Source organism: Phyllostomus hastatus, unplaced genomic scaffold (genome assembly GCF_019186645.2).
Source record: "Phyllostomus hastatus isolate PE091 unplaced genomic scaffold, TTU_PhHast_1.1 phas_scaffold_114, whole genome shotgun sequence".
Lineage (NCBI taxonomy): Eukaryota > Metazoa > Chordata > Mammalia > Chiroptera > Phyllostomidae > Phyllostomus > Phyllostomus hastatus.
The window spans coordinates 101,920-127,854 of record NW_025334006.1 but is presented as its reverse complement, the minus strand read 5'-3'; the positions used below and the strand labels follow the sequence as shown (position 1 = coordinate 127,854).

Below are 25,935 nucleotides of genomic sequence, written 5' to 3'. Positions count from 1 at the left end.
AAGAAAGATCTTGGACAGCCGGCATATAAATAGGTGAAATCTTGAATAATGCAGGAACTCTGAGATTTTAAAAGCTTTCTCCTTCTGGAGATGTTTGTGCTCCAGCCTCGCAGAGTTGCATGGAGATTAGAGAAAAGCATAGCGAGAGCGCAGGGTGGCAGCTGGAGGGACGCTTGGGGAATGAGGACAGCCAGGGCTTCCTCCCAGCTTTCCCCGGCACTAGCCGAGTAACTTCGGGAGGGCGATTTTACCTTTCTGCCTTGTAGTGTCACTGTCTGTTTAAAAATGTGATGGTGACAGCGACCCCTCCCCTTATTCATCTCTGTGTGCTCCGTGTCCCATACAGCCTGGCATAGAGTAGGTGAGCAGTGAAGTTATTCTGATTAGGTGAATACATAACTAAACAACCTTTCAAATCCTACCCTCATATAATAGTTCCATTCTATGTCCACCCTCTGGCGCAGCAGCCAGTTTCAAGAGAAAGCGGATGAATACCAATGAGGCCAGTTCTCGGACGTATTTGATGCGGGACAGAATGTTTTTATTTAGGCACTGTGTTCGGGCATGGGAAGAAGGAGACGTTGTCTGGCGCGGAGGTGCACTTAGTTGGCAGCGATGGTGTCCTTGATCCAGCTCACGTAGTTGCAGACCTTGGTGTACACGCCAGGCTTGCCCTTCAAAGCGCAGCCGTAGCCCCAGGAGACGATGCCCTGCAGCTGGCCCTTGCAGACCACGGGGCCGCCGGAGTCACCCTGAGCAGGAGGGAGAAGCCACTCAGAACTCGCAGCCATGCCCGGATGGGTAAAGGCTCGATGCCCCTGCATTGTCCGGGGGCCATCCCTTCAGGCTGCTGGTCCTGCATAAAGTCCCTTCTCTCCCCACTGGACATCTAAGCCTCCATCTGCGTACCGTATCCCCATTCTTCCTCCTCCTTCCTCCTAGACCCTTCTGGTTCCTTAGTTGTCCAAGAAGAGGTGGGGATGGGCCAGTATAAGGCTGCCCTGCCAGCCCTGCTCCTTTCAGGGAGCGCCCCTCTACAGTCGGCCCTCTCCGGAGGGCGCCTCGGATGTCCTATTTGCACATCATCTTCAGTGCATCTTTTTACCCCTAATTCGTACCATTCATATGGCAAAAGGAATAAAGGTCATTTGTCACAAGCCTACCCCTCAGCCCTCATGATCGGTCCCAGAGAAAGCCTCTCAGTGTTCTGCGTTCCAGGAGAGGGAAAATTGGGTGGAGGTGGGTGAGGTGGAGTCGGAAAGAGAAGGAAAGTGAAGGAACTCACCTGGCAAGAGTCCTTGCCACCCTCCAGGAAGCCCAGGCACATCATGTTGTTGGTGATCTCGCCTGGGTAGGCATTGCGGCAAGCGCTGTCGGAGAGGATGGGGGCATCCAGACACTGTGGCAGCTCGGGGTAGTTAGCTGTTGGGCACGGGAGTGAAAACGGAAGAAGGTTATCCGCAGGATTCCTGGCACATTTCTGTCACACGGTCTCTCCCCTCCTTCCCAATGCTGCCACGCTTTCATCCAGGGGGCCAGTAACTTCTGCTTTGGAAGAACAACCTTTATCTGGAAGGCCTTCCAAAGAGTTTTGATCAGCAGGCTGTTTCCTCTCTGAGACCAGCATCTGTGACCACAGATCTCAAATCTAGAGGCTTCATTTCTCAAGCAGGTCTTTGCCTCAGGCAGCTCCAAACCCCTTAGCCTCGGCTCTGTTCACCGCCCAGTTCCCAGTTCTCTGCAAATCACTACTCACTTCCATCGACTACCTGGCATCTTTATTACAGGTCATTTGTGCTGCGTTTTTCAGCAAAGGACTCTTCCTCATTCCCATGAATATATTCTAAGGCTCCTTATGTCCACGGACTCCCTCTGGGAACCTTGTCTCGAGCAGCAGTTTGGACTAACTGACCCCCCACATGCCCTTGACCCCCAGGATTCTCAGACCTGGTGCTCGTGTTTCGTGGGACACTTACTGCCGACGCTCTGGGTGTTGCCCCAGCCGGAGATGAGACACTGAGTGCCAACACTTGCACAAGTTTTTGGCAGAGAGACAGTGGAGACGCGAGAGTTGAGGGTGGCGGGCGAGCTCAGTTTAATCAGCATGATGTCATTATCGATGGTCCTAGCATTGTATTTGGGGTGGCGGATGATCTTGGCAGCATTGATGAATTGCTCGTTGCCCTCCACAAGTTCGATGTTGTACTCTCCCAGACGCACCTGGATGCGGCTGGGTGAAAGGATTCAACGTTCTCTAAGTTTTTAACTTGAGCTTTCCCCCTTCCTGGCGAACCCCAGTCACGGGCATGTGCACAGACACCACCCCCTTCTGGCATTCACGCACACAGGTAGCTGTACACGGAAGGCCGTCCCAGCAGACTCGGTGCAGTTAGAGTATCGCTTAAGTGAGTGTCCCTGCAGGCACGGACTCACAGCCTTGCTCTTGTTGCAATAGTGAGGCATAGGAATGGGAACCGAATGACACCAGTGAGACCACGGGAGATCAGGGAAACCTCCCCTGGTTTAAATGACCAATTATTGTGGGGAGGCGCGGCAGCAATCAGAGTCACGAGAGCAGAAGGAGCTTGCTTATTGTCAATGTCCTGGAAATTTCATGTGTTTTCTCACGTCCATAGGGCCTTGTGTCTGGGTGAGCTATGAGGATTAACGCTCTCAAGCTAGTTGTACGTGTGTACTTCTCCACGCCCTATGCCCCTCCCACGTCCTTGTTGGGGAGGTCATCAGGGCACTCTAAGGGCACCCACCACGTGAAAGTCCCTCCACACATTGTTCAGTGCCTGGGGCAACAATGACGTTCCTAGAACATGCATGTTCGCCCCTGAATCCTAACTCTGCTGGTTACTCCGCTCGGGCTGTGGCAGGGCTGGGGGACGAGTTGATTCTAAGCACAGGGAGGTAGGTGAGCCTTGGCTACTTACGACTTGTAGCAGTGAGCCGCAGACACCACCCACTGGTCGTTGATGAGGGAGCCGCCGCAGAAGTGGTAGCCAGCGTTCAGGGACACCTGGTAGGGGATGGTGTTCTTTTTGCAGGTGTAGCCCCCGACGATCTTGTCGTCATCGTCATTGGGGAAAGCGACTGACAGGGGAAAGTTGGAAAACTACCTGTTAAACAGGTCCATCTTGGCATTTGGACTCACCTCCAAGGATTTGCAGATTAACCGGAAAAGATCAAACAATATTCTCCTGTCACACATAATCAGGAAATGGTGATAATGGACATGATTTTTAGTTTATGCTTTAAATTTGATAAATAAACTGTGTTGTTCATATGTAATGCCCCCCCCACACACAGATAGGAGACTGTTTACATAATAAATGTCCCAAACCCCGCTACCTAAGAATAAAGCTGTGCTCAGCAGCCATGCAAACAGGTGTGCAGTGAAGCTTTGCAATACCCAGGGTTATGTGTGTCTGCAGTGGTTGGCATAGGATAGGATACATATGCCCAGGAGGTAATAGAAGGAAAGTTTTTGAAACCAGCTGAGAATGTGCTGTCCCAGAAGAAAAATGGGAATTTTGTACTTCCATCCCCCTCCACCATGCCGGAAATTCTCTTTTAGGTTCTCACCTAAAATTTTCACAAAATAATTTTATAGAACATTGGAAGTTTTCCATCTCCTACCTTTCTCCCCAACCCCAATGATCTCTCCAACATTTTTCAATTGATTCAGATATACTACAATTTCTTATGGCTCCAAAAGTATTTCATTGTATTATATGTGCCCTGTTGCCCATGTACTTTAAAGTCTTTTTGAGAAAGACATCTCTGGGCATACAGACCACTGTATGGAATTTACACATGCCCAATTTGGGGAAATTCAGTAGTTTAAAAATAGTCATTTCTCTATCTCATTTGATGGTTGACTAACGTGTTACTTTTACAGTGGAGAGGTTTAGTTAGCAGAGGTGTAAAACCCTGCCCATAGCTTTCATTCATGAGAGGTAAAATATCTGGGCCTGTTATGGCCCCTGCTAAGGTGCCCTTTAGTCTAGAGGAGACTCAGGGTCTCACCCTCCCAACCTCTGCAAGGGGCACGAGACTTGTCATCAGTCCTGGCTGTGAACTCCAAATCCTTAGCAAGGTCAGAGGCGCATTTCCTCGCTATTAACTATCCTTCCCTTTCCTCTCCCCTTCATAGAGTTTACCTTCAACCTTAGGGCAGGTTCCGCCTCTTTCTGCCTGCTCTACCCTGGTCACTTCCACTCGGCGATCTCTCCCCAACAAGTGGGATTTATGTGTCCATGTAGACATATGGACTGAGCACTTGCTGTCTCAGCATTTTAAGATTCTTGAGTACAAAAGAGATTATATTCAACATTCCTTGTCTAACAGAGTGTGGTGTGCAAGCTCCAATACGTGCTGGACTCCTATGGATTCATTTAGCTACAGAGACTCACCAGCAGCTCCCAGGAGAGCGAGGAAGATGAAGGCCTTCATGGTTGCTCACTAGGTCTGGATGCGCATTGGACGAGAAGGGCTTTCGTCCACTATTTATATCTGCAGGCTGGTCATCGCCACCATGGCCACGGGTGCCAGACACGTGATTTCACGGGCAGCTCACAAATCCCCGTTTAGAATTCAGTTCTGTATCAAACTGAAGATAACTCAGCATGAAATGTAAACATGAACCACTTTTTCCAAAGGGTTATGGGAATGAAAGTGAAGACCCCAGCTGGTGGGAGCTGTTCCCTGTAATAGAAAAGTAAGTTGAAATAAGGTCTCGGAACAGGGCTGCAGGTGTCCTGATTCCCAGGCAAAAGTCTTGGGCGCTTGGCTGTTCCTTTGCCAGCTGCGAACCTTTATCCTGCAGATGACCTTGTGCGCTGCACCCTTGAGGTTGAATTAACTCTGACTCCTTTGCAGTCATGTAACTTTTCTTGTGGCAGCTCTGGCCTCATCTACCCATGTTAACTTTCATGACTAACAGAAGCAACTTATTCCCCTGAGAAGAGAAAAATTACTCTGATTTGCAATTACAAGAGATCTAAACAGGAGAGTGAAAGAATAATAACTTACATGTATCTAGAACTTACTATATATTAGGACTTTTCTAAATACTCTGCCTATGGTTAATTTAGCAATGCTCATACTGACCCTACCAGATACTTATTATTATCCCCACTTTACAGATGGGAACATGGAGATACACAAAAGTAGAGGGAGCTTGACGCAAATCACGCAACAGGTGCATGGTAGGGTCAGGATCCCAAGCCAGGAAACTGGGCTTCAGAGTCCATGCAATTAACCACTGGGAAACCCTTCCCCAGTAAGTTCACCAAAATCTGGAGACCAAGGTGACAGAATGCTTGGCCAATGATAAGACGATTGAAATTTGCGGAGTGCTCACAGTGCATCAAGCACCACGAACAGGATCTCCATACATCGGTTCATCCAGTCCTCACCAGCAGCTTTATGACTATGCCTGTGATTTTTACCTTTTTCATGGTGAGGAGGGCGGGGCTTAGAGAAGTTTTGTGTTTTGCGGTAAGTTCTATAGCTACGAAGGGGTCACCACGAGGTTCAAACTCGAGCAGCCTCGTATTAAGGTTCATGTGTTCCACTGTGATACCATAAACACAAGCGAACAGAACAATCTGCACTCTATCGAGTTAAGGGATGACCCCAGGGAGCCTATAGAATTCTGAGAAACCCAAGAAATGGGTTCCCGGAGCAGGAATCATCATAATCATGGGGCACAGAGGGGGTATCCAGAATATGGGACTCTCAGTGAGAGCGGACCCGTGGCTCCTACATCCGCAGATACACGCGCACGGCCTACCAGGGCATGACAACTGCTTCAGAGGTGGCAGATCATCCCTCTGGAAGCAGTTCCTGTTTCTTTTACATGTGAAATCTTGCTGGTATGAAGATGATTTACCAGAAGAGTTTCTCAACCCTACTGACATTTTGGGCCACATAATTTTTTGTTGTGGGGAACAGCCCTGCACACTGTACCATATTAAACATATGTATATATATTTAATTCTCACCTGTGGACATATTTATTGATTTGAGAGAGAGAGGAAGGGGGGAAAGAGATAGAGAAACATTGACTGATTGCCTTCTGTTCGTGCCCTTACTGGGGTTTGAACCTGCAACCTTTTGGTACACGGGGGTGACATTCCAACCAACTGAGCCACTCGGGCCAGGGCCATACTGTGGTGTATTAATCAGCTGTCCTGGCCTTGGGTTATAAGTAGCACTGGCCCCTCCTCCCAGTTATGACAACCAAACCTGTGTGCAGACACACTGCTAAATGTCCCCTGGGGGTCAAAATCATCCCCAGCTGAGAGAAGGTGGGCAAGGGAGTTTCTCAGGCTCTACAGGGAAGTGTCTCTAGCTTCAGGACACTACAGGCACTCAGTAACTCCTGCAGGAGTGGTTCACAAGGCAGCGAGCTGCTTTCCATGGGTCCCTAAAAATCAGGAGATACTAAGGGGTAAGAGGAGGGTTGGGTGCAAAAAGGGAGCAACTTCTTATCGTGTTTGGTTCCCTTCCATTGCTGACACCCCCGTGGTGCACTATGGGGAGTTGTCGGATTCTACATCACCCCTGAAACTGCCCCTGAGCCTGCCGGACATTTTCACCGACATGAGAAACACCACATCTTAGAGCAGAGTTTTCCCAATCGCTGGACCGTGTGTAGCCATGTCCTAGAATGTTCTCTCCCGTGTGTGCTGGGCTTTATCACTTGGACCCCCCGCCCCTTCCTCCAGGGAGGGAGAGAGTGGGGATTGCCAGGTAAGGGGAGGTAGCTAGGATCGATTGCAAGTCCACAAGGTCACACCTCGAAGCAAAGGCCCGGGAGCCTGCCTGGCTGCAGTGGGACAGTTCAGTCACCTAAAGCGGCAGTGGGGATGTGGGGGAAGTGCCAAGGGATGGGATCCAGGCTCCGGTTCTTCCCCTGCTGCTGTCATGCACAGAGCACGTAAGCTGCTTCTCACGGTGCCTGGGACACAGTCACACTCTGACACTCACACAGACTTCCTCCCTACCCAGCCACGGGTCTCTCCTTAAGCAAAGACATTGGTGTTTTGCGTGTTGGCGAATCTTTACCTAATGCACATTAATGGGAACATATGCAATTTAATAAAATAGATCTTTAAATAAATCTGGTCTTTTGTGCACTGTGTAAGATCATGTTGGCCCTGGCCACTGTGGCTCTGGGTTGGAGCCGTGGTCCCGCAGACCGAAAGGCAGCAGGTTTGATTCCCAGTCAAGGCACATGCCTAAGCTGCGGGTTCGATCCCCAGTTGGGGCATGTATGAGGGGCAACCGATTGATGTTTCTCTCCCCGTCTTTCTCCCTCCTTTCCCCTCTCTCTCTAAAATACATAAATAAATACAAATAAAATCACATTGAAGATTGCTAGTGATGTGCACGCCACACATTAGGCAGATGGTTGGACAAAACGAGAGGGGGAAAATTAAAGATCGCTGGTGGTGGGGGTGGGGGTGGTGGCCCTGTGCGGAGGGGGATGGGGCAGAGCCCATCAGCGTGTCAGGTGAAAGCAGTTAGTGTTCTAAGTGAAGGTGACTGGGACGAAGCTCCCTGCCGAAGGGGCCAGGCAAAACTGGGTCCCCACGAGGAGTCTCTCTGTGTACATGGTTTGTCATTGATGTGGACGGGTGAGCAGGTCTGAAGAAGCTACCCCAGCACGATTGTGAAGGAGCCCAGACCGACACAATGCCTTTCTCCTCTCAGATACTGTGGGTCATCCTGTGAATTCAGACCCTGCAGAACTGGGCCGCAAGCAGCTCCCAGACTCAAAAACTACGCTTGCCTGTGCTGGATGTGAGCCAAACTTCTGATCTTGGTGACGTTGATGGATTCCCGTTGACCACCGACGCGGAACATGCCCCACGGTGTGTGGGTCTGCTTCCGCAGGCCCCTCCCGCAGACAGAGCCGCCAGCTGCATGTGGGGGGAAAGCCCGCACTCTGCCTGTGCGGAGTGTGTTGCTGCCTGCTTTTCCCTTCCCCACGTCAACCACGTGGGGGCCCAGAGGCGTGGGTCTGTGTTTAGTTCATCTGCGCTTATCGCCTCTCTTTCCCACGCACGTCACTCAGTGGCCTTGGAGAACTGCACTAGCTTTTCCCTAAGCTGCGGTCTGACTGGGCGCCAGCAAAGGTACTGACTTTTGTACTGGGAGGAGCAGCTCAGCAGCCGCTGAAGGCAGTTTCGTGCCGTTCCGCTTGCAGGAGCCAGTTCTTCCCTTCCCTGAGCTTCCCCAGCCGCCTCCCTGGTTTGCCCTCCCTGTTTCCTGAGGCCGTGCTGGCTCTCAGGGGCTCCCCTGCGCAAAAATTTAAAAAATGAGAATTCCTCTCCTTGAAAAAACATGTACTAAGAAACTTATTAAAAAAAAAAACTGATGCAAACAGGGCAGCAAATTCCAGGGGGGAAAACCCCCAAGGTATAAAGGAGATGCTCACAGAATAACCTCGATGCTGACCTGCGTGTCGAAGCTGAATGTGCGCCCTGTGCCATGCGTGAGAAATCAGTGACTAGAATGATCTTCCTGGGTAAAGTCGAGGCTGGAACCAGACCCGGGTTTCCTCGAGAACCCACTCAAGGGTGGCATATGTCTGGGAGCCGTTGCTACGCTGGCTGCATGTGACGTTCTGTGGAGGGTTGGATAGGAAACAATTTAGGCTTTGCAGGCAGCCTGGTCTCTGTCACAGTTACTCTGCTGTTGAAACAGGAGAGCGACCACGTGTAAAACGTTTCATCTGCTGAAACGGGCGGGGGGGCCAGACTTGTCTCTGGGCCCCAGCTTGTCGGCCCTGCTCTAGAAGCTGGAGAGGAAACTCTTTCAGTGCCCCGAACCCAGACTTGAAACTGCAGGGTGGCTCCGTTTCAATAACCGGGCCTGGCTTGAAATGAACTTACTAACGTTAAAACGAATATCTCCCCATTGCCTTTACTTCAAATCATGTTTTAGGGGAAAAGGAAGAAGAGAGGGGGGTTGGGGGTTTGGGGCTGGAACCCTGGGGTGACGGAGAACAGAGCCGGGAAAAGGAGAGATGACAGACAGAACATGGTACCCAAGTATGAGCAGCCTGAAATGGAAGTGGAGACATTTGGGACATGATTTTTTAAAAAATATATTTTATTTATTTATTTCTGGAGAGAAGGGAAGGGAGGGAGAAAGAGGAGAGAAACATTAGTGTATGGTTGCCTCTCATGTGCCCCCTACTGGGGACCAGGCCTGCAACCCAGGCATGTGCCCTGACTGGGATTCGAACTAGCGACCCTTTGCTTCACAGTCAGGCGCTCCATCCACTGAGCCACCCCAGCCACGGCTGGGACACGATTTTATGTGCTGGTATGAACAGAATGCTAACTAAGGAATTGCAGGGCTCCTGTCTAGCTACAGCAGTAAGCCTCATCCTGACAACAGACTTCATTCGGAGACGGGAGGGCGGGGGGCTAATTACAACCCTCTGACTGCATGTCCTTCCCTCTAAGTCCCCTCCCACCCTCCTGTCTCCACGAAGGGAGAACCAGGTCCTGACACTTGGTTTCCCTTTGACCACAAGGAGGAGCTGTGACTCTACTGAGGGGCAGGGAGCAGTTGAGAGGACACCCGCCCCCCCCCCCCCCCCGCCACGGATGGAAGAGGGTTAAGGAAAAGTCTGGTTTTGCTTGCAATATTGGAGAATGTGGTTGGCAGAGGCTGGGAGTCAGCGCCACAATGTGAGGGGTTAAATGCAGAGTCTTCTGCTTGGTGTGGACCTGCAGGTGTTCTTGTCCCAGCACAGAGCCCGCACTGCCAGACCAGCTGCTGTGGGCCTGCGTGGGAGCAGGGAGAAGGGGTGGGGGTGGGTGGAGAGTGGAGCCTGCAGGCAGGTGCAGGCAGGGGCTTTCCTGAGACAACCTGAAGGCCGTGGGGCTGGGATGGAGGCTCCTGGAGCTCAGGCAGGGAGCCTGACACACATTTTTTCCTTCCCTGGGAAAACCGTTAGCCCTTCTGCGAAGGGTAATTTTGCAGTTCACCTTAGAATGGGACAGAAGAACCTGTGAAAGACAGCCAACTCCTTTGCCTACATGTGAATCTAAATTTCTTAGCTGTCTGTGTTATTGTAACCAGAAAACACACCGGCGTTCGGGATGCCTGTCACTACCAAATCCAATAAGCCATGACAGTGACTGAATCTTTTATAGGTGCTTTATGCAGATGGCTGGCGATCCGAGAAGATGGGGGGTTCATACCCTAACAAACCATCTTACTCTCTTTCCCAGTCAGATTTTTTATAAGGAGGTTGGGGGAGGGTAAACAAGGTGTCAGCGAAAACTTTTGAAATTCAGCAGTTGCCTCCAAGGGGGGAAGGGTAGTCCCTTGCTTCTTCCTGGTACAGATGTCTCCAGGAGGTCATCTGCTTATTCTTAGGCGCCAGGATAGGCCTTATCTGTAGTTACTGAAACAAAAACTTGACATACACATTACTTGCTAGATTTATGACTATTTACCTTAAGCTAAATTTTCCCAAGTCTTAAGCCCCTATCATTATGAGTCACTTTCAAAATCGGTTGGAAGTTATAAACATCAGAAAACGCAGAAACACACACTTCATACTTCTAAACTCAATATTGAATGTTCTTTGAGACTAACTTGAACGTAAGGCTTGGGAAGTCAGAGTCCCCCCGGATCTTTTTCACGCCACAAAACGCCTACAGCTTCTTCCAAATTTAGAAAAAAATCAGGTGACATGTAATTGTGTTTGAAAGTTAATAAAGCCTGTGCATCACAGTATTACATTTAATTTTTGTTAATTGTTGCTCATGCTACATTCAAATGACTTCAAGATTAAACACTGACAATCCAATAGAAATCGTCAGCATAAGTATTTTAAGTGGCTAAACGAGACTTCAGCAGCTAAACAGGGCGACAGCGTCAACTGAGGGTTTATGGAGGTGAAGGACCCGGGGCAGCAGCCCCCCCCACCCCATCTGGTTTGGATCTGGATTTTCTTTGGGAAAACCAAGGGCCATGGGCCTGCCTGCAGGCATGTGACTTCAAGAGTCGATGTGTATGTGGACTTTTGTATTTTTATCAGACAGAAAGGGGATTTCTTTCAGGGCCAGAGCCGGCAGGAACCAGCAGCCAGCTGAGCAGGACGGAAGAGGGGTCGTGGTCCTAGTTTTAGAAACCAGTTCTGACCAGCCTCGAGGGAGAGTCTGATGGAAGTGGCACCTCCCTGGGACTCTGTGCCCAGGTAGTAACTCAGTGTGACAGAACTGGGCACAAGAGGTTCCCTTCCCGTGCCCGCCCCCCGGAGCACACAGCCTGGCTTCCCGCTGGGCTCTCGGGAGCTGGGGGAAGGAGGCGGCTTTGCCAGGCGGAGCCATGTCTTTGTTGAAGTCACACATGGCAGAAGCAAGGATGCAGGTCTTGTTTCTAGAACAGAAAGCAGATTTGACTTTTTTTTTTAAATAAATATTTATTTTTAGAGAGGGAAGGGAGGGAGGGAGGGAGGGAGAGAGAGAGAGAGAGAGAGAGAGAGAGAGAGAGAGAGAGGGAGGGAGAGAAACATCAATGTGCGGTTGCTGGGGGTTATGGCCTGCAACCCAGGAATGTACCCTGGCTGGGAATCGAACCTGGGACACTTTGGTTCCCAGCCCGCGCTCAATCCACTGAGCTACGCCAGCCAGGGCTTCAGATTAGACTTTTAAACAAACCAACACACAAGCCGTTTCCCGGGAACACCCAGACCTCGGGGAAGTGTCCGAACACAAGCAGAGGTGTGAATATCGGGCAGCCCCAAGCAGGGCCGCCGTCCACATGTGCATCCTGCTGTCGCCCAGCCCCCTGCCCCTTGGCCCCAGGTCCTTCTGAGCCGCGCCGCACCGGTTGCCACCTCCCCAGCTCCTCGTGGATCCAGTTATCCTCACGCTAATTTTCTTGCAGTTTCCCCTCCCCTTTACTTTGTTGCTGTGACCGAACCCTGGCACTGCCCAGGCACCCCAGTGCCAGCCGTGCGTTCTTCCTGTGGAGGCTTCCCCTTCTCCAGCTCAGCAAAGAGGGGTCAGAGGACCGTTTCCTTATTCCGTCCTATCCTTTGGGCAATTCTTGACAGGCTACAAAAAAATTGTCCTTTTCTACCTCTCCTGTAACAAATGTAAAACAGACGGAACTGACCTTAAGTCGGCAGCTCACATTTCATTACAGCGGGCTCACGGGCATCTCGTTGGATGAGGCGCAGCTGATTTTTCAAGAGCTCTTGCAAAAAACGCTGAAGTATAATTCCCCAGAATCTACTTGTTAACAATGGTTACACTTCATACCTTCACAGTCTTCACATATCTTCCAAGTATTACATCTAGCCTCCTGTCAGTTTGTTTGCTTTTTACTATTTGCACCTGATTGGTTTACTCCTGTATCTCCAGACCTTGCTCTGTGTTCAGATAAAGAAAATGTGAACCATTGCAGGCTCTTTGAAGGAGTTCCCACCAGGAATTGACAGTGTTGCCGAATTGTGCGTGTAAGATGCCTCCCCTGTAGGTGGTAGACCTGGTTCCCAGCCTCACCCTTGGTCCGTGCTGATTTGGGATTATAAGGGCTGGAACCTGGCCCAGTGGGCCCTGAGAGTGAGAACTGCGTTTTGCTGACCACCAGGAGGCGCTGTGGCCCCACTTGGTCAAGGACAGAAGGAAGGAATGAAGAGAATGCTCTTTCTCCAGGAAAATAATTTAGCAGAATCTCGAGACAGTTTTGGTTGGCATAAGTGGGGGTGGGCAGTGAGTGCCACTGGCATGTAGTGGATAGAGACCAGGGATCCTACTAAATATCCTGTTCCTCCAGGACAACAGCCCCACAGGGAGGAGTTATCCTGAGCCATATGTCAGTACTGCGGAGGCTGAAAAACCGCAGGGCTTCGGCTCATCCCCCTCGAGGGCCCGTGAACAGGGTCTGCTCCTAACCACCATCGGTTCACGCCAATGAAATGGTCTCTGCTGGTTCTCGGGGGAGACCTCAGGGCCGCCCTCTGCCCACAGCTGAAACAACGTGTGAGCGTAAATCCGACGTTGCAGGGAGCCAAGATGTGAGTGCGGTCGCCCTGCATTACTCTGAAGGAGACCAGGCTGCCTGCAGGAGGGGCGGGGAGGGAGGAGGTGGCCAGATGCAGGGGCAAGGACAGGGGAGGGAGGCAGCTACTGGCACAGGGATGACGTCAGGTGAACATCCTTGAGACAACGTGTCCACCCCCCTCAGCTACCCCTAGAAATCCCAAAGTCCTTTGAAAGCAGTACAAGTTGAAACTCCTTTGAAAGGAGCAAGGGCAGGACGTGAAGAAAGAAGAGAACCCATTTGAGGAGAGCCTGAGGATGGGGAAATTGTTCTAGGCTGTGACATCACAGCAAAGCCTGAGCTGGGACAGTGGGGTGCTGCAGCCGGGTCTTCTTACCACCGGAGGCAAGACCCTTCGCTAGGGCCCTGCCCGTGGGCCCTGAACACACCATGGGCTCCAGGCTCCTCTGCTGCGTGGCCCTCTGCCTCCTGGGAGCAGGTGAGTGTGGAGTCAGGTGACAGGACGCACTCGGAGTCTCTAACGTGTTCGCAAAAATGGCAGCAGGCTGCATCCTGGGTCTTGTCTGATTTCTGCCTCTTTTCTTCTCAGGCCCCTTGGACGCAGCAGTTTTTCAGACTCCAAAATACCTTGTTGCACGGGCAGGGGATACGAAGTCACTAAGATGTGAACAGAAGCTGGGCCACGATGCTATGTACTGGTATAAGCAAGACTCCAAGCAGCTGCTGAAGGTTATGTTTGCCTACAACAACAAGGAGCCGTTTCTAAATGAGACGGTTCCAAGTCGCTTCATACCAGAATCTCCTGACAAAGCTCATTTGAAACTTCACATCAAGTCCCTGGAGCTCGGTGACTCTGCCGTGTATCTCTGTGCCAGCAGCTGAGACACAGCCCTGCAAAGTCATTGCCTCCCTCTACACAAACCCGCCGGCCCAGCCAGGAAGCGGTGGGGACAACAGGTTCAACCAGCTAGAGGCTCCCTACATCCGTCCGTGAGGCCCCTGACTGGAGTTGTATCTATGGCACAGCCCATAATACCCAACAGGGTAGTTCTACAGTTCATGCACCAGAAGTGTTACAGAATTCCACGCACCAGCTACAGCAGGGGTTTCTAATAAGTTCACTGAAGCACTCAGGACTCCACTCACGTGAAAGGGCCAGGCACTGAAGATCTTAACCGGAGGAAGGAGCCATTCCTTTGCTTTCTCTGCTGTACGCATTGGTGCATGTTGCACACAACAATATTACTGAAAACACACTATGTGTTAAACATGTTTGATGAGTGAAAGCCAAAAGGGGACGTGAAGGTAAACGTTTCTAAGACCAAAAGGAAATACGGGTTATCAGTGAGTTCCCTGCTTAATAGAAAAATATTTGGAGAAGCATGAAAGTCCATGGCAATAGATGAGCTAGAAAGAAAGGGGGAGGAGGACGCAGACCCTGGCTCATGGGGTCCAAGATATTGTGGATGAGGAGAGACAGTCACACGGACCACCGAGTCCTGTGGAGGAAAAGGACCAGCGGCTTTGCTCTCCAGGGAGCAAAAAGCCGTGGCCTCAGCCATGACTTGCCTTTATTTCTTTTTCTCTGCACATTACCTGATGGTCCTCATTCACTATGCACAGGCTGGCTTTAGTTGGTTACCTTTTACAGAGAACAAAGGAGTCAATGCCGCTAATCACATCACAGAAGAGGGATGTTTGCAAATGAAAAGGGAAATGTGGTTGAACTTGTTACACTCTTCCTGGGAAGGTTTAGCATCGATTTTAGGAAGTTACAGGAAGCACTTGCTGTGTCCATTCAGGGTGAGGGAGTTTTTAGCAAAAAGCAAGACTCAAAGCAGCCTAGGTACATTGCAGGCCCGATTCCCCACGGGAGAACCTATCCGTGGGTGTGGGTCCTGTGCATCTCCGTGTGGGAGCTGGGCCCACACCACGCAGAACGGTCTCCTACAGGAGGGCAAGGAGCCGACAGAGGTAGAGGCAGCCTTGGGCAGTGCAGACTCTCACGCTCAGGAGCTGAGCAGGGGTCCCTCCCTATTCTGACTCTCATCTCAGAAGCCTCCTGCAGAGAAGGCAGCAGCAACGTGATGGAGGGCATTATGAGACGTGGAAAAGAAAGACTCTGGACACAAGTCTCTAGGCAGTAGTAGCTAGTCCTTGATCCTACCTGACGTGAGATGACATGATCAGATTTGCACTGTCCTACAATCACAGTGGTAGACGTATAGATTTGGGATGGAATGAACAATGAGGAGACTACTAAAATATTCTGCATGAAGGATTATAAAGAGATTTATGGGGTGCATATGTGGATAACCTAATCCAGAAGAGGGACTCTGGATTATGTTATGTTCTTCTAAAGAGTGTTAAGTGTTACCCTGGCAGGTTTGAATGTGGATTTATTTCAGTTTGTCCCTTTCTCTTAGGGAGCCTGAGCGTGTCCTTATTATAAGTGCCTGGACTTGCTGGGGTCTTGGAGGAAATCATAGCGTATTCATTCATGTGAGAGAGTCTTCTGAAATCTGTCTCCAGCTCTCCAGCCTCCCACCACCTGTCTCTGCTCAGCCTTCTAGAGCCCTCACTGTCCATACCCCATAGGAATTGGTCATGAAAAAGGGAGTTCCTTCCATGCATCCTTGGGAATTCCTTTTTGTTCCCTATACTCCAAACCCTAGCTGTCTTGGAATCGGTTATGTCTTTCCTATTTATCTTCAAGCAGCATGCGCCATTGCTATCTGATATCAACAGCACTATTTGAATGTGCTTAGATGTTCACATTCATTTTTTCACTATTCCTTATTGCAATTCAGACCACGCTCCAGTTATTTTCCTTCTTCAGGCTCATTCCCTGATCGGATGACTTTCACTCTCCTTTCGCCCACCCCTTGCTTCGAGAGTCACTCAAGTTGGCTCTTGTTTCAGAGCCACCAAACCTTTCACTTTCCCTCACCCTTCAAGGTGTCAGTTAAGTTCCGATTGTTTTGTAATCCTTAGAAGTTACATCCTTATTGGGAGCCAAGCAATGTGATGCAACTTTATGTGTTCAGACTTGTGCTGTTTCACAGAGAGGGGCCATCAGAGTGTCCCCTTGCTACGGTGGATATACATATCACAGCAGTGTTCATAGAAATTATGCTGGCCCTGCAACCAGGGTTAACTTCAGGTTCTTACCTGAGAATGGAGCATCTCCTACTCCAGTGGACTGAGGGTCCACCATACATGCCACGTGTTCAGGGAGAACGTCCACCCTCCTTTGTAATCCACGGTTACATTCTAACTGTGTGCCTTAACATTTAGTTTCTCTTTTGGACCATATTTAAAATCTGAAAGAATTTATTACCATAGAAAACACTAATATCTACCTCCTGACCCAGCACGCTGACTTAAAGCATGGGTATCCATCTTCTTTAACCCCAACATGGATTGATATAAATCCTTGTTATTCCAATTTGGTCATAAATACTGACCAGAATAATAAATGGTATGGCAAAAGATCATTTAGCAGTCTGTAGAGTGTTTCATTTTTGTATTTGTTCATCCATTTACATTTTCTGAAATGCAAATTCAATTCTGGCCAAATGGCACCTGTGAACAAATTAGATGGCACTCCAGTCACTAGGCAGACAAAAAGCATAAACAGGCCGTGAAGTAGCAATGGCTGCTGGTAGGGCACCCCAACTAGTGCCAGCCTGCAGAGCCGTCTGCAGAAATGACGGGCCTGGCTCGGTCTCTAACGTGTTCGACTTGGACAGGGCTCTGGGGTCCTTTCATCGCAGCCCCTCATGTGACCGTTGTCTACACTGTCACACATAGGAAGTGACTTGACCCCTGGAACACTGAATGCATCTCTCAGACATCGGACGACGCATTGAGTCCCCTCGCCATTCCCCGTGACTCTGTTGCATGACCCCGCTGCCGCAGAGTGCTGTGGGAGGGCGTGGCGCTCCACGCCTGCTCCGGGCTGCTGCTCCGTGAGCATTTGCGGTCGCTCCGCTCCACAGTGTGAAGCTGGCCTCTCCGCTCCACAGGGGCGGGGGTGTTTCTGCAGGCCTGTGTTTCCTCCAGCACTAAGAACCCAGACACAGCCAACCTGTTGAGTAAGCGCTGACTGTCCCGGGTACGTGGATGAGGGGGTGCTTTTGCTGACTGCTTTTGTTATTCTGGATGCTTCTTTCCTCTTCACACTGCCCTAGGCTTGCATGCCCATCACAGCTGCTCCCAGTTCATGGAATGAGGGGTGCATCTGCATTGCCGCCCTGGGCTGGGGTGTAAGAGGCCTGGGATTTGAAAAGCATGCTGCTTTGGCCAGAAGGAGGAGCTGTGGCTCCACTGAAACTTCTGAGCTGGGGGAGGGGAAGGGGTTGGGAGTGAGGGAGGGGTGTGAGAGAGAGGGCGGACACTAGGACCTGGGGCTCCATCCTCCTGTCAGCTGGGGCCATCAGTTGTAGTCATCCCAAGGATATTAAACTGAAATCGTCTTCAAATTGATCTCCCTTTGCCTTCAACTAGTGCTTTCCGTTGTCTTTCAGTAATGGTTAGTGCTGAGCCCAGCCAAGCCCTGGATCCTCAATGCAGGTGCGGAGACCGGTTGTCCCTCCTTCCCTCAGCACCCTTCCCGGGGTCTGGCTCTGGGCTGGGACTGCAGTCATGCATTTAAACTGATGGGTGCGGGTCCATCCAATGTGTCCCACTCCACTCCGTGGGGCAAGGGGGCTCCAAGGAGGTAGACACTGAGGGAGACGACATTGGAGAGACATCCTGCCTGACTGAGAGGGGGACCTGGAAGGAGCGTGTTAGGGAGAGAATCTATGTACTGAGGAAGGCAGCTAAAAGAAACAGGGCAAACATCAGCGGAATAACTCACGTCAGTCCATTGAGATCCACCTTGGATCAGAGTCTGTACAAAGCATGAGAGGGGGAGGAGTGTCCCTTGGGCCTGGGGAAACTGTCAGGGACAGTGACATCACGGGCAGAGCCTCCAACCAAGGCCAAGGAGACCAGAGCCCACCCCACCCCCGCCATGACATCCCAGTTAGAAGAGGCCATTGGGCCTGAGTCCACCATGGGCTGCTGGCTGCTGGGCTGCGTGGCCCTCTGTCTCCTGGGAGCAGGTGAGTTGGGGCCCCAGTGGGCTGCCCTCGGACCCTCAGCCATTCCCCTGCGGCTGCAGCACCACCCTTCCTTCTGGGCTTGGTCTGAATTCTGTCCCTTTCCCCCAACAGTCTGCCCTGACCCTGGAATTACTCAGATACCAAAGTTCCTGGTGATGGGAATGAGAGCTAAGAAGTCTTTGAAGTGCAAACAACAGCTGGGACATAACGCTATGTATTGGTACAAACAGAGCCCTCACAAGCCGCTGCAGCTCCTGTTTATCTATAGCTACAAGGAACTCACTGAAAACAATAGTGTGCCAGCACGCTTCACGCCCAAACGCCCAGACACCGCTCAGTTACACCTGCACGTGGATGCCCCGGGGCCAGAAGACTCGGCCCTGTACCTCTGTGCCAGCAGCAAAGACACAGCCCTGCAGAGCCACCGCCTCCCTGTGCAGAAACCTCCAGGTCCAGCCAGGAAGCTGGGGGGCAACCAGGCTCAGTGGCACACTTCCTGCGAGCCCCCAGACAGCAACCTCAGCGCAGAATCCTGCCCATCCCTCCACTGGGGTGGCGATGCTCTGTGCCCACACAGGCAGCAGCAGCCTGTGGCCTGGCCTCGTCTTGAAGAAGACTGTTCCTGGACAGAAAGGTTCAAGCTCAAGTTCTTCAGTATCTTCCTATCAGCTTGTGACCCCGGGAAGCCTTTCATGAGACACGTTACAGTCTGGCCGCAGCAGGCTCCCTCTGTTAGGCACCTTCCCCTGACTTCTCTTTCCATCCACGTGAGACCCGGGGCGCAGCCCTGATCCAGCTCCAAATGTGCTCAGGCTGTTTCTAGGACCCCTCATTCCCTCACCACTTGGCTTTGTCAGTTCCCACCCCTGAGGACAATAGCTCTCTCATTCAACTGGGTTATTTCTTTCCCCTTGACTAGAACTATGAGTCACAGAGTCCATCCCTCTGGACCCTGGCGCTGAACTGGCTGCGAGAGGGACATGGTGTCCCCACTGTGTGCAGATCTTTAGGCCTGGCCCTGCTGTCCTGAAGGTCCCATCCTCTGAGGGCCCTTTGTAGCCGCAGTATTTCACTCAGGGCTGTGGGCCTACGCACCGCAGGACACAGGGCTGAGCCCTGGCCGTCACATGTCTACACTGGCACTAAGGCTCAAAGTCCTGGTCCTTACCCTAGAACGCCGCCGTGCTGAGCTGGGTGGACACCCTCCCTCCCTGTCCTGCCCTGCCCTGCCCTGGGTACCAGCTTCTCTGTTTTGTGGCCCTGGGAGCTGGTGAGTTAGAAACACAAGGAAACTTTTTTTTAAAGATTCTATTTATTTATTTTTAAAGAGGGAAGGGAAGGAGAAAGAGAGAGAGAAAAACATCAATGTACAGTTGCTGGGGGCCGTGGCCTGCAACCCAGGCATGTGCCCTGACTGGGAATCGAACCTGCGATACTTGGTTCGCAGCCCAAGCGCAATCCACTGAGCTACGCCAGCCAGGGGCAAGGAAACTTTTGAGGTGAGCTTTTCATTGCCAGATCTTCAGTATTTCCTTCACCTGGACAATGGCTTGCTTCCTTATCTCCAGCTGAGCTCCCATATCATCCTAAACAGAACTCATGGATACTCAGGGCCCACAGGGACCAAGATCTCTGTTGTGGAGATAAAAAAAGAAAGTTGATCTTAGAATATTCTCAGATATGAACCATTTTGCAATGTAGTGGCATCAACAAAACCCAGCCCGAGGACTGAGGCTGACCCACAAGCCAGTGCTGAATTTATGGTCAGAGGACATGTGCGTGAAGGGTACACGGCTCAAAGGAATACAAAGTGGGCATTAGCGATGCCCTCTAATGGATTCTGAGCAAGCTAGACAGGACCCCTCACCCTGCACTGGGGTGTGCACCCTGCACTCTCCTGCAGTGACGGAGGTTTGGGCAACAGGCACCTTGTCCGTGACAGGCTGCTCTCGGGGCCAACGCCAGCTCCGGGGTCTTACTGCGTGATCTGGTCCGAAGTGAGTCCTCATCAGAGTCTGTTTTCCCAAATCTCTCTGTTTATTAATCTCTCTTTGTCCTGTTTATTCATTCGGACTGGCCTCTTCCTCCCCACTTACTAGTGTGGAGGATTAGAGTATGTTATTTCCTACTTGGGCATCAGAGAAACACTGAGAGAGACTTTATCATGTACACGTGTGCACTCCCATGCAGGAGACTGGAAATTGTACTATTGCCAATATACGGAGGGAAAAATAAAGGATTTCTAAAAATGAGAGGTTGGAAGAGAAATAAATGTTCCAGCAGTGTGGGAAAAATGAGTTTTATTATTACTTAAGCTTTGGGGTAAGCTGATTAGTAGCCATCTTGCAAAGCGGCCTGTCTATATTATCTGCTTTGAGTAAACTGTGAAGGCCATCAAAGTTAAAAAATTTTTTGTTAATTATTAATCCTCAAAAAGTCTTTGGGAGTCCACCCCCAGTCCATCTCCACAACCACCATGTTTTTTGTTACAACACAATTTCCAAATTCAGCCAGAACTGAGTTTTTTGTACCTTTAATTTTTAAAAGTCCAGTGCGATCAGCAAATGGTAAAGTTATTCCTAATTTAAACACACCTCAGGAGTCTTGTCCTCTTGCATCATGGCCAAAGTTAAATCCTGGATTCTGCCCCAACACGCCACATGGGGGCGCTGTGGAACTGCTGAGCTCCAGAAGTTCCTGGGGGCAGAGCAGGGGTCAGAGCTAGCCGCCTGGGATGGCAAGGGTTAAGGGACAGCCCTGATGGTGCTTCTATCCTCTACAAGGTCAAATAGCACAAGCACTAACTTGCAGGTGCTGTCTCAGGGGGAGCCAGGAAGTTCCCCTTGCAGCGGTTAGGGAGGCCCTCTGAGCCCACAAGGGGAGGTGTAGGGTGTGGAGCCGGGAGGGGGCAGCCTGCAGGCCCTGGGAGCAGGCACAGTGGAGGAACAGGTGTCTGAGGGAGAAGTAAGGGAGTTGTGTGGACTGGCATGCTGCCTGAACCAGACACAGCCCCCTAATCCACACCCCGCCCCTCGAGTCAGAGATGAGCTTTTCCAGGACAAAGCAGGGGCCTGAATCAGCTGAGCCAGAGCGCTGGCAGGGGACCCAGGCACACGGGAACCAGCAGAGGTAATGACATCAGAGTAGAGACGTCACTGCCTAACGCCCAATCGGAGAAGGCGCTGGTACATCAGCTCCACAGGCCCAGAGCTCTGAGCGGGGAGGCGCCTGCCCTGTCCTGCCCGGTCCTGCCATGGGCTCCAGGCTGCTCTGCGGTGTGGCCCTTCTTCTCCTGGGACCAGGTATGCCCTCGGCACAGCTGGGATGTCTCTGTTCCAAACCTGACAGCGCCTGAATCCATTTAGTTTCCATCAGGGTCCGGGCCCTGTTCTTTCTCCATCTCCCATCTCCCTCCCTCGCAGGCGCAGTGGATTCTGGAGTCACGCAAACTCCAAGATACCTGGTGAAACCCAGAGGACAGACAGTGACACTGAGCTGTTCCCCGATCTCTGGGCACACCGCCGTCTATTGGTATCAACTGGCCCGGGGCCAGGGTCCCAGGTTCTTCATTCAGTATTACAGAGGGACAGCAGGAGCCAAAGGAGACATGCCTAACCGATTCTTGGGGAAACAGTTCGATAACTACAGCTCTGAGCTGACTGTGAGCTCTCTGGAGCTGAGGGACTCGGCCCTGTATCTCTGCGCCAGCAGCTCAGCACAGCCTTGCAAAGTCCCCTGCGTTCTGTGCACAAACCTCTCTGGCCCAGCGTGGAGCCACCTCAGAGCTGACAGGCCTGGGAGAACCTGGGAACCGCTGGGGGCTCGGGGGGACTCGGGCACTGGGAGGGCTGCCTCGGGCTTTCCGGGGCAACAGAGGACAAGAACTTCTGCTCGGGTGCTACATCAACACGCTTACGTCAACCTCACCTTCCTTGCCTGGCACTCTGCAGTTCTTGGGCAGAGGAAAGGTTGCTCATTTAACAGCTGCCCACTCTTTTTTTCGGGGAGGAGTTTATTGGAGGATCAAAATTATTGGTTAAATGTGCAGTCTAGCAGATAGAACCCCTGGAATTTGGTTTATAAATTCATGGAAAAGAATTTCAGATTCTGGAGAAAGTCTAGGAAATAAAATATGGCAAAGATGCTTTGAAATAAAGATAGAGCGAAAAGATTGTTTTAAATCTGTTATTTGTATCATATCATTTTCTCTACCCCCCAAAAATCTTCCATGCCCAGAAAAGAAAGCTGTGTTCAGTCACAGACCCTTGGCTTTCGTGCAACTCACAGATTTGTCTATGCACGTGTGTGTGTGTGTGTGTGTGTGTGTGTCCTTGTGGAGACACACTGAGTGGCAGCATTTTCTCTCCATGGGCATTTATTTAAGGGGTGGCATCACTGAGCAGGGCTCAGGGACACTCTGGGTAAGGACAGCATGTGTTGGCCCCACTGGGTCTCACCTAGCTAGAGCTCACAGGGTGGTGTATGCAAGGTGTATGGTCTCAGAAATGAACAGCTAAAATATTTAAACTGTCTTTGTAAAAACACACTATGTGCCCTGGCTGGTGTGGCTCAGTGGATTGAGTGCCTGCCTGTGAAGTAAAGGGTCACTGGTATAATTCCCAGTCAGGGCACATGCCTAGGTTGTGGGCCAGGTCCCCAGTAGGGGGCGTGCCAGAGGCAACCACATATTGATGTTTTTCTTCCTCTCTTTCTCCCTCCCTTTTCCTCTAAAAATAGTTTTAAAAGTGCACTATGTAATGGGTGCTAATAATTATTCTAACTACATATTTGGTAAAGGGGGAAAGATTAATATGACCTAAGGAGAAACCAGAGTATCTAACTACATATTTGCAAACACATGGATGTGATTACCAGGAGGAGCGAGGGAATGGAGCATTTCCAGGCAAGATCCACTTGGGACCCGCAGGCTGTTTACTGTTTGGGCCCGTGTAATTCTGGCCGTCTCTTCTGTCGTTGGACATTGACTGCCATGGTGCAAAATCATTTTCTCCTAATTGAAATGTTGGTTCATACAATCTTGGCTTCAAAATGAGGACTGTATGTGAGGATCAACCGTGTGTCAGCCAGGCTGGGGAAACAGTGGAGTTGGCCAGTGGGAGGGGGAGGGGGTGGGGGCTGCAGGGGCAAGGGCGGGGCCAAATTCTGGCTCTTAATGTAGATAGATGTGAATCCCGGAGATGTAGGCCGTTGCCCCTGGGAGGCGCTGTGGACCCACAGGACTGCCAGCACCACTGGGAGGGGCTGAGGGAGAGGCCCAGGAGAGGACAGTTAAGGGACCTCCGACCCATGTGTTTGCAGCGGAAGCAGCGTGAGTCACTGAGGGGTCCTGAGACGCATGGAGCTGGCACAGGCTCCTCCTGCCCAGGAAGAAGGGGACGTGCCTGCATCTCAGGAGGCACCAAGGAGGTGACTCCCTGCGTCTGCAGGGGAAGGCGGGATGTGGGGGTTGGGGTGGCAAAAGCTGGGTAGATAGTGTCAGGTGGGCAGGGACAATACTGTGGGAAGGTGGGGACAGCGCTGAAGCCGCAGCCAACCCTTAGTTGTGGGGATGTACAGCACAGGGAGCGATGTATAGAATCCCAACCCTGGGTCACGCCAGAGGTTCAGAGCACCAGGGGGCAGCCTCCTTGGAGAGTTTCATTAGAGCAACTGCAACATCAGAGCAGTGACGTCATAGCAAATGCTCCTATCAGGACACAGGGAGTACAGAACTGTAGACGCCTTACCCCAGGGGACCCCACCCTGAGCTGGGAGAGGTCCTGGGAAGCTGCCATGGGCCCCAGGCTCCTCTGCTGTGTGGCCCTTTGTCTCCTGGGAGCAGGTGAGCCCTGGACACTGTGTGTAAGTCTGGACACGCAGTCACATCCCTGACACACAAGCCTGGGGTGGTGGCTGCCTCGGGAGGCTCCCTGGGCTCTGCCCCCAGCTCCTCTGTGTCTCCTCCCAACAGGCCCAGTGGACTCCGGAGTCACGCAGACCCCAAAACACCTGATCGCAGCAAGAAAACAGCAAGTGACACTGAAGTGTTCCTACATCTCTGGACACCGCTACATGTTTTGGTACCAACAGGCCTGGGGCCAGGGACCCGTGTTCCTCGTTGAGTACTACAATGGGCAAGAACGAGAAAAAGGCAAATTGCCAGATCGATTCTCGGTGAAGCATTTCAGCGACTACCGCTCGGAGCTGACCGCGAGCTCGCTGGAGCTGAGCGACTCGGGCCTGTATCTCTGCGCCAGCAGCCCTGACACAGCCCTGCAGGAGCGGCAGCCCCCTGCACAAAAACACTCCGCCCCACTCAGGAAGTGGCAGCTGCCAGCCAGACAGGCTAGGGTCTTTCCCTGGCACCATTCTGCTGCTTACAGATGGGGTAGGATTTAGTGCTCACAGACATCGTGCAGCTTAAGTATCCTTGTTTCTGTTTATACATGTGACGAGGAATAATGTTCCTGGGTCTCACATTTCACAACCTGAGGAGCAAGCAATCACTCAAGTCTGCTCCTCAACACCTGTGGATTCTTCCCCTCCACCTCTCCCAGCCCCATGCCCACACTGACTCCCCATTTCTGGGTTTAGGTGAGCGGGCCTGGGGAGATCATGTACCACCTGGGATTGTCGACCTCTTCCCTGACAGCTTCAAGGAACATTTCACTTCAACGCAGCGAATATCCATCCATCCCTCATGATGACAGCAAAGAAAGGCACAATTTCTTTTCTTTTCTTTTTTTTTAAAGATTTTATTTATTTATTTTTAGAGGGGAGGAGAGGGAGAAAGAGGAGAGAAACACCATTGCATAGTTGCCTCTTGTGCGCCCCCTACTGGAGACCTCACCTGCAACCCAGGCATGTGCCCTAGTCTGGGAATTGAACCAGCGACTGAGCAAGGCACAATTTCCTGCACTGTCCCCGTCACCTGGGCCTGCACAGAGCCCTGAAGGAACTTAGGGTTCCTGCAAAGCATGGGACTGTGGGGAGATTAGCTACAGGTATTTAAAGACTCGTTATATTTATTATAATTAATGTCAGGAATCCCTCACAGAGAGATATTCCCCATGGAATAATGTCTCAATTTAAAAAGAGCATTTACACTCTCTCTCCTTGGTGGCAGCCGCCTCTCCCCACATCCCTCTGTAACCCGAGGGGCCAGCAGGGCACCTGCAGAGCTGAGCACCCCACAGAACTCTAGTTCCCAAGGGCTGAGCTGGAAGTGTCGGCTGCTGCCTCACCCCATACACAGGAGGACGTTCTCAGGTGACTCTGAAAGTACTGGGGAGCACGTGGCAGGGGCCCCGTTTGTCAGGGGATGGAGAGGAAACAGAGTCAAAGGATCCTCAAGTGGTGACAAGCCTGCCCCTGAGGTTTGGCCACCAGAGACCAGGAGGGCCCCTGTGGGAGGAGGGACAGTGAGCGGATGCTGGACGACCAGCAAAGTAAACAGGAGGCTGAGGGACGACTTGGGCCCCAGAGCCCTAAAGGCATCAGAACGCCCTCAGGGGTTGCCCTCAGGTGCAAGAGCACAGGGACGTGTACTCACAGCAGACCAGGGCAGCATGAAGGTCTGCGGGCAGGACGAAGCAGCCCTGAGTCACACACTGTGTGCACAGAGGGGGAGGGCGACTCTGGGACTCCTGGCAGGTCAGCCACACGCGTTCTTCTCCCTCGGAGCTGTGCCCCTGCCCGTCTGCTTCTGATCTGACGCTCTGGGGAAGGGGCGTGTCCCCGTGTGACCAGCTGGCGCTGGGGCCCAGGCAGC

General features: G+C 51.6%; 1 protein-coding gene and 1 gene segment (V, D, J or C); one reads left to right on the top strand and one right to left on the bottom strand.

Annotated features, from left to right (window-relative positions):
- Positions 1-519: 519 nt before the first annotated feature.
- On the bottom strand, positions 520-4,577 carry LOC123829841 (cationic trypsin). Its single transcript, XM_045855790.1, has 5 exons — positions 4,422-4,577; positions 2,940-3,099; positions 1,977-2,230; positions 1,286-1,422; positions 520-752 (listed from the first exon to the last, which is right to left on the bottom strand). Exons 1-5 carry the CDS (start codon positions 4,459-4,461, stop codon positions 603-605), a joined length of 741 nt encoding a protein of 246 aa, XP_045711746.1. The 5' UTR covers positions 4,462-4,577; the 3' UTR covers positions 520-602.
- An 8,697-nt stretch (positions 4,578-13,274) lies between these two features.
- LOC123829731 lies at positions 13,275-13,979 on the top strand. The segment is given in 2 exon segments: positions 13,275-13,531; positions 13,643-13,979. Coding segments are annotated over 2 exon segments (342 nt in total).
- Positions 13,980-25,935: the final 11,956 nt, after the last annotated feature.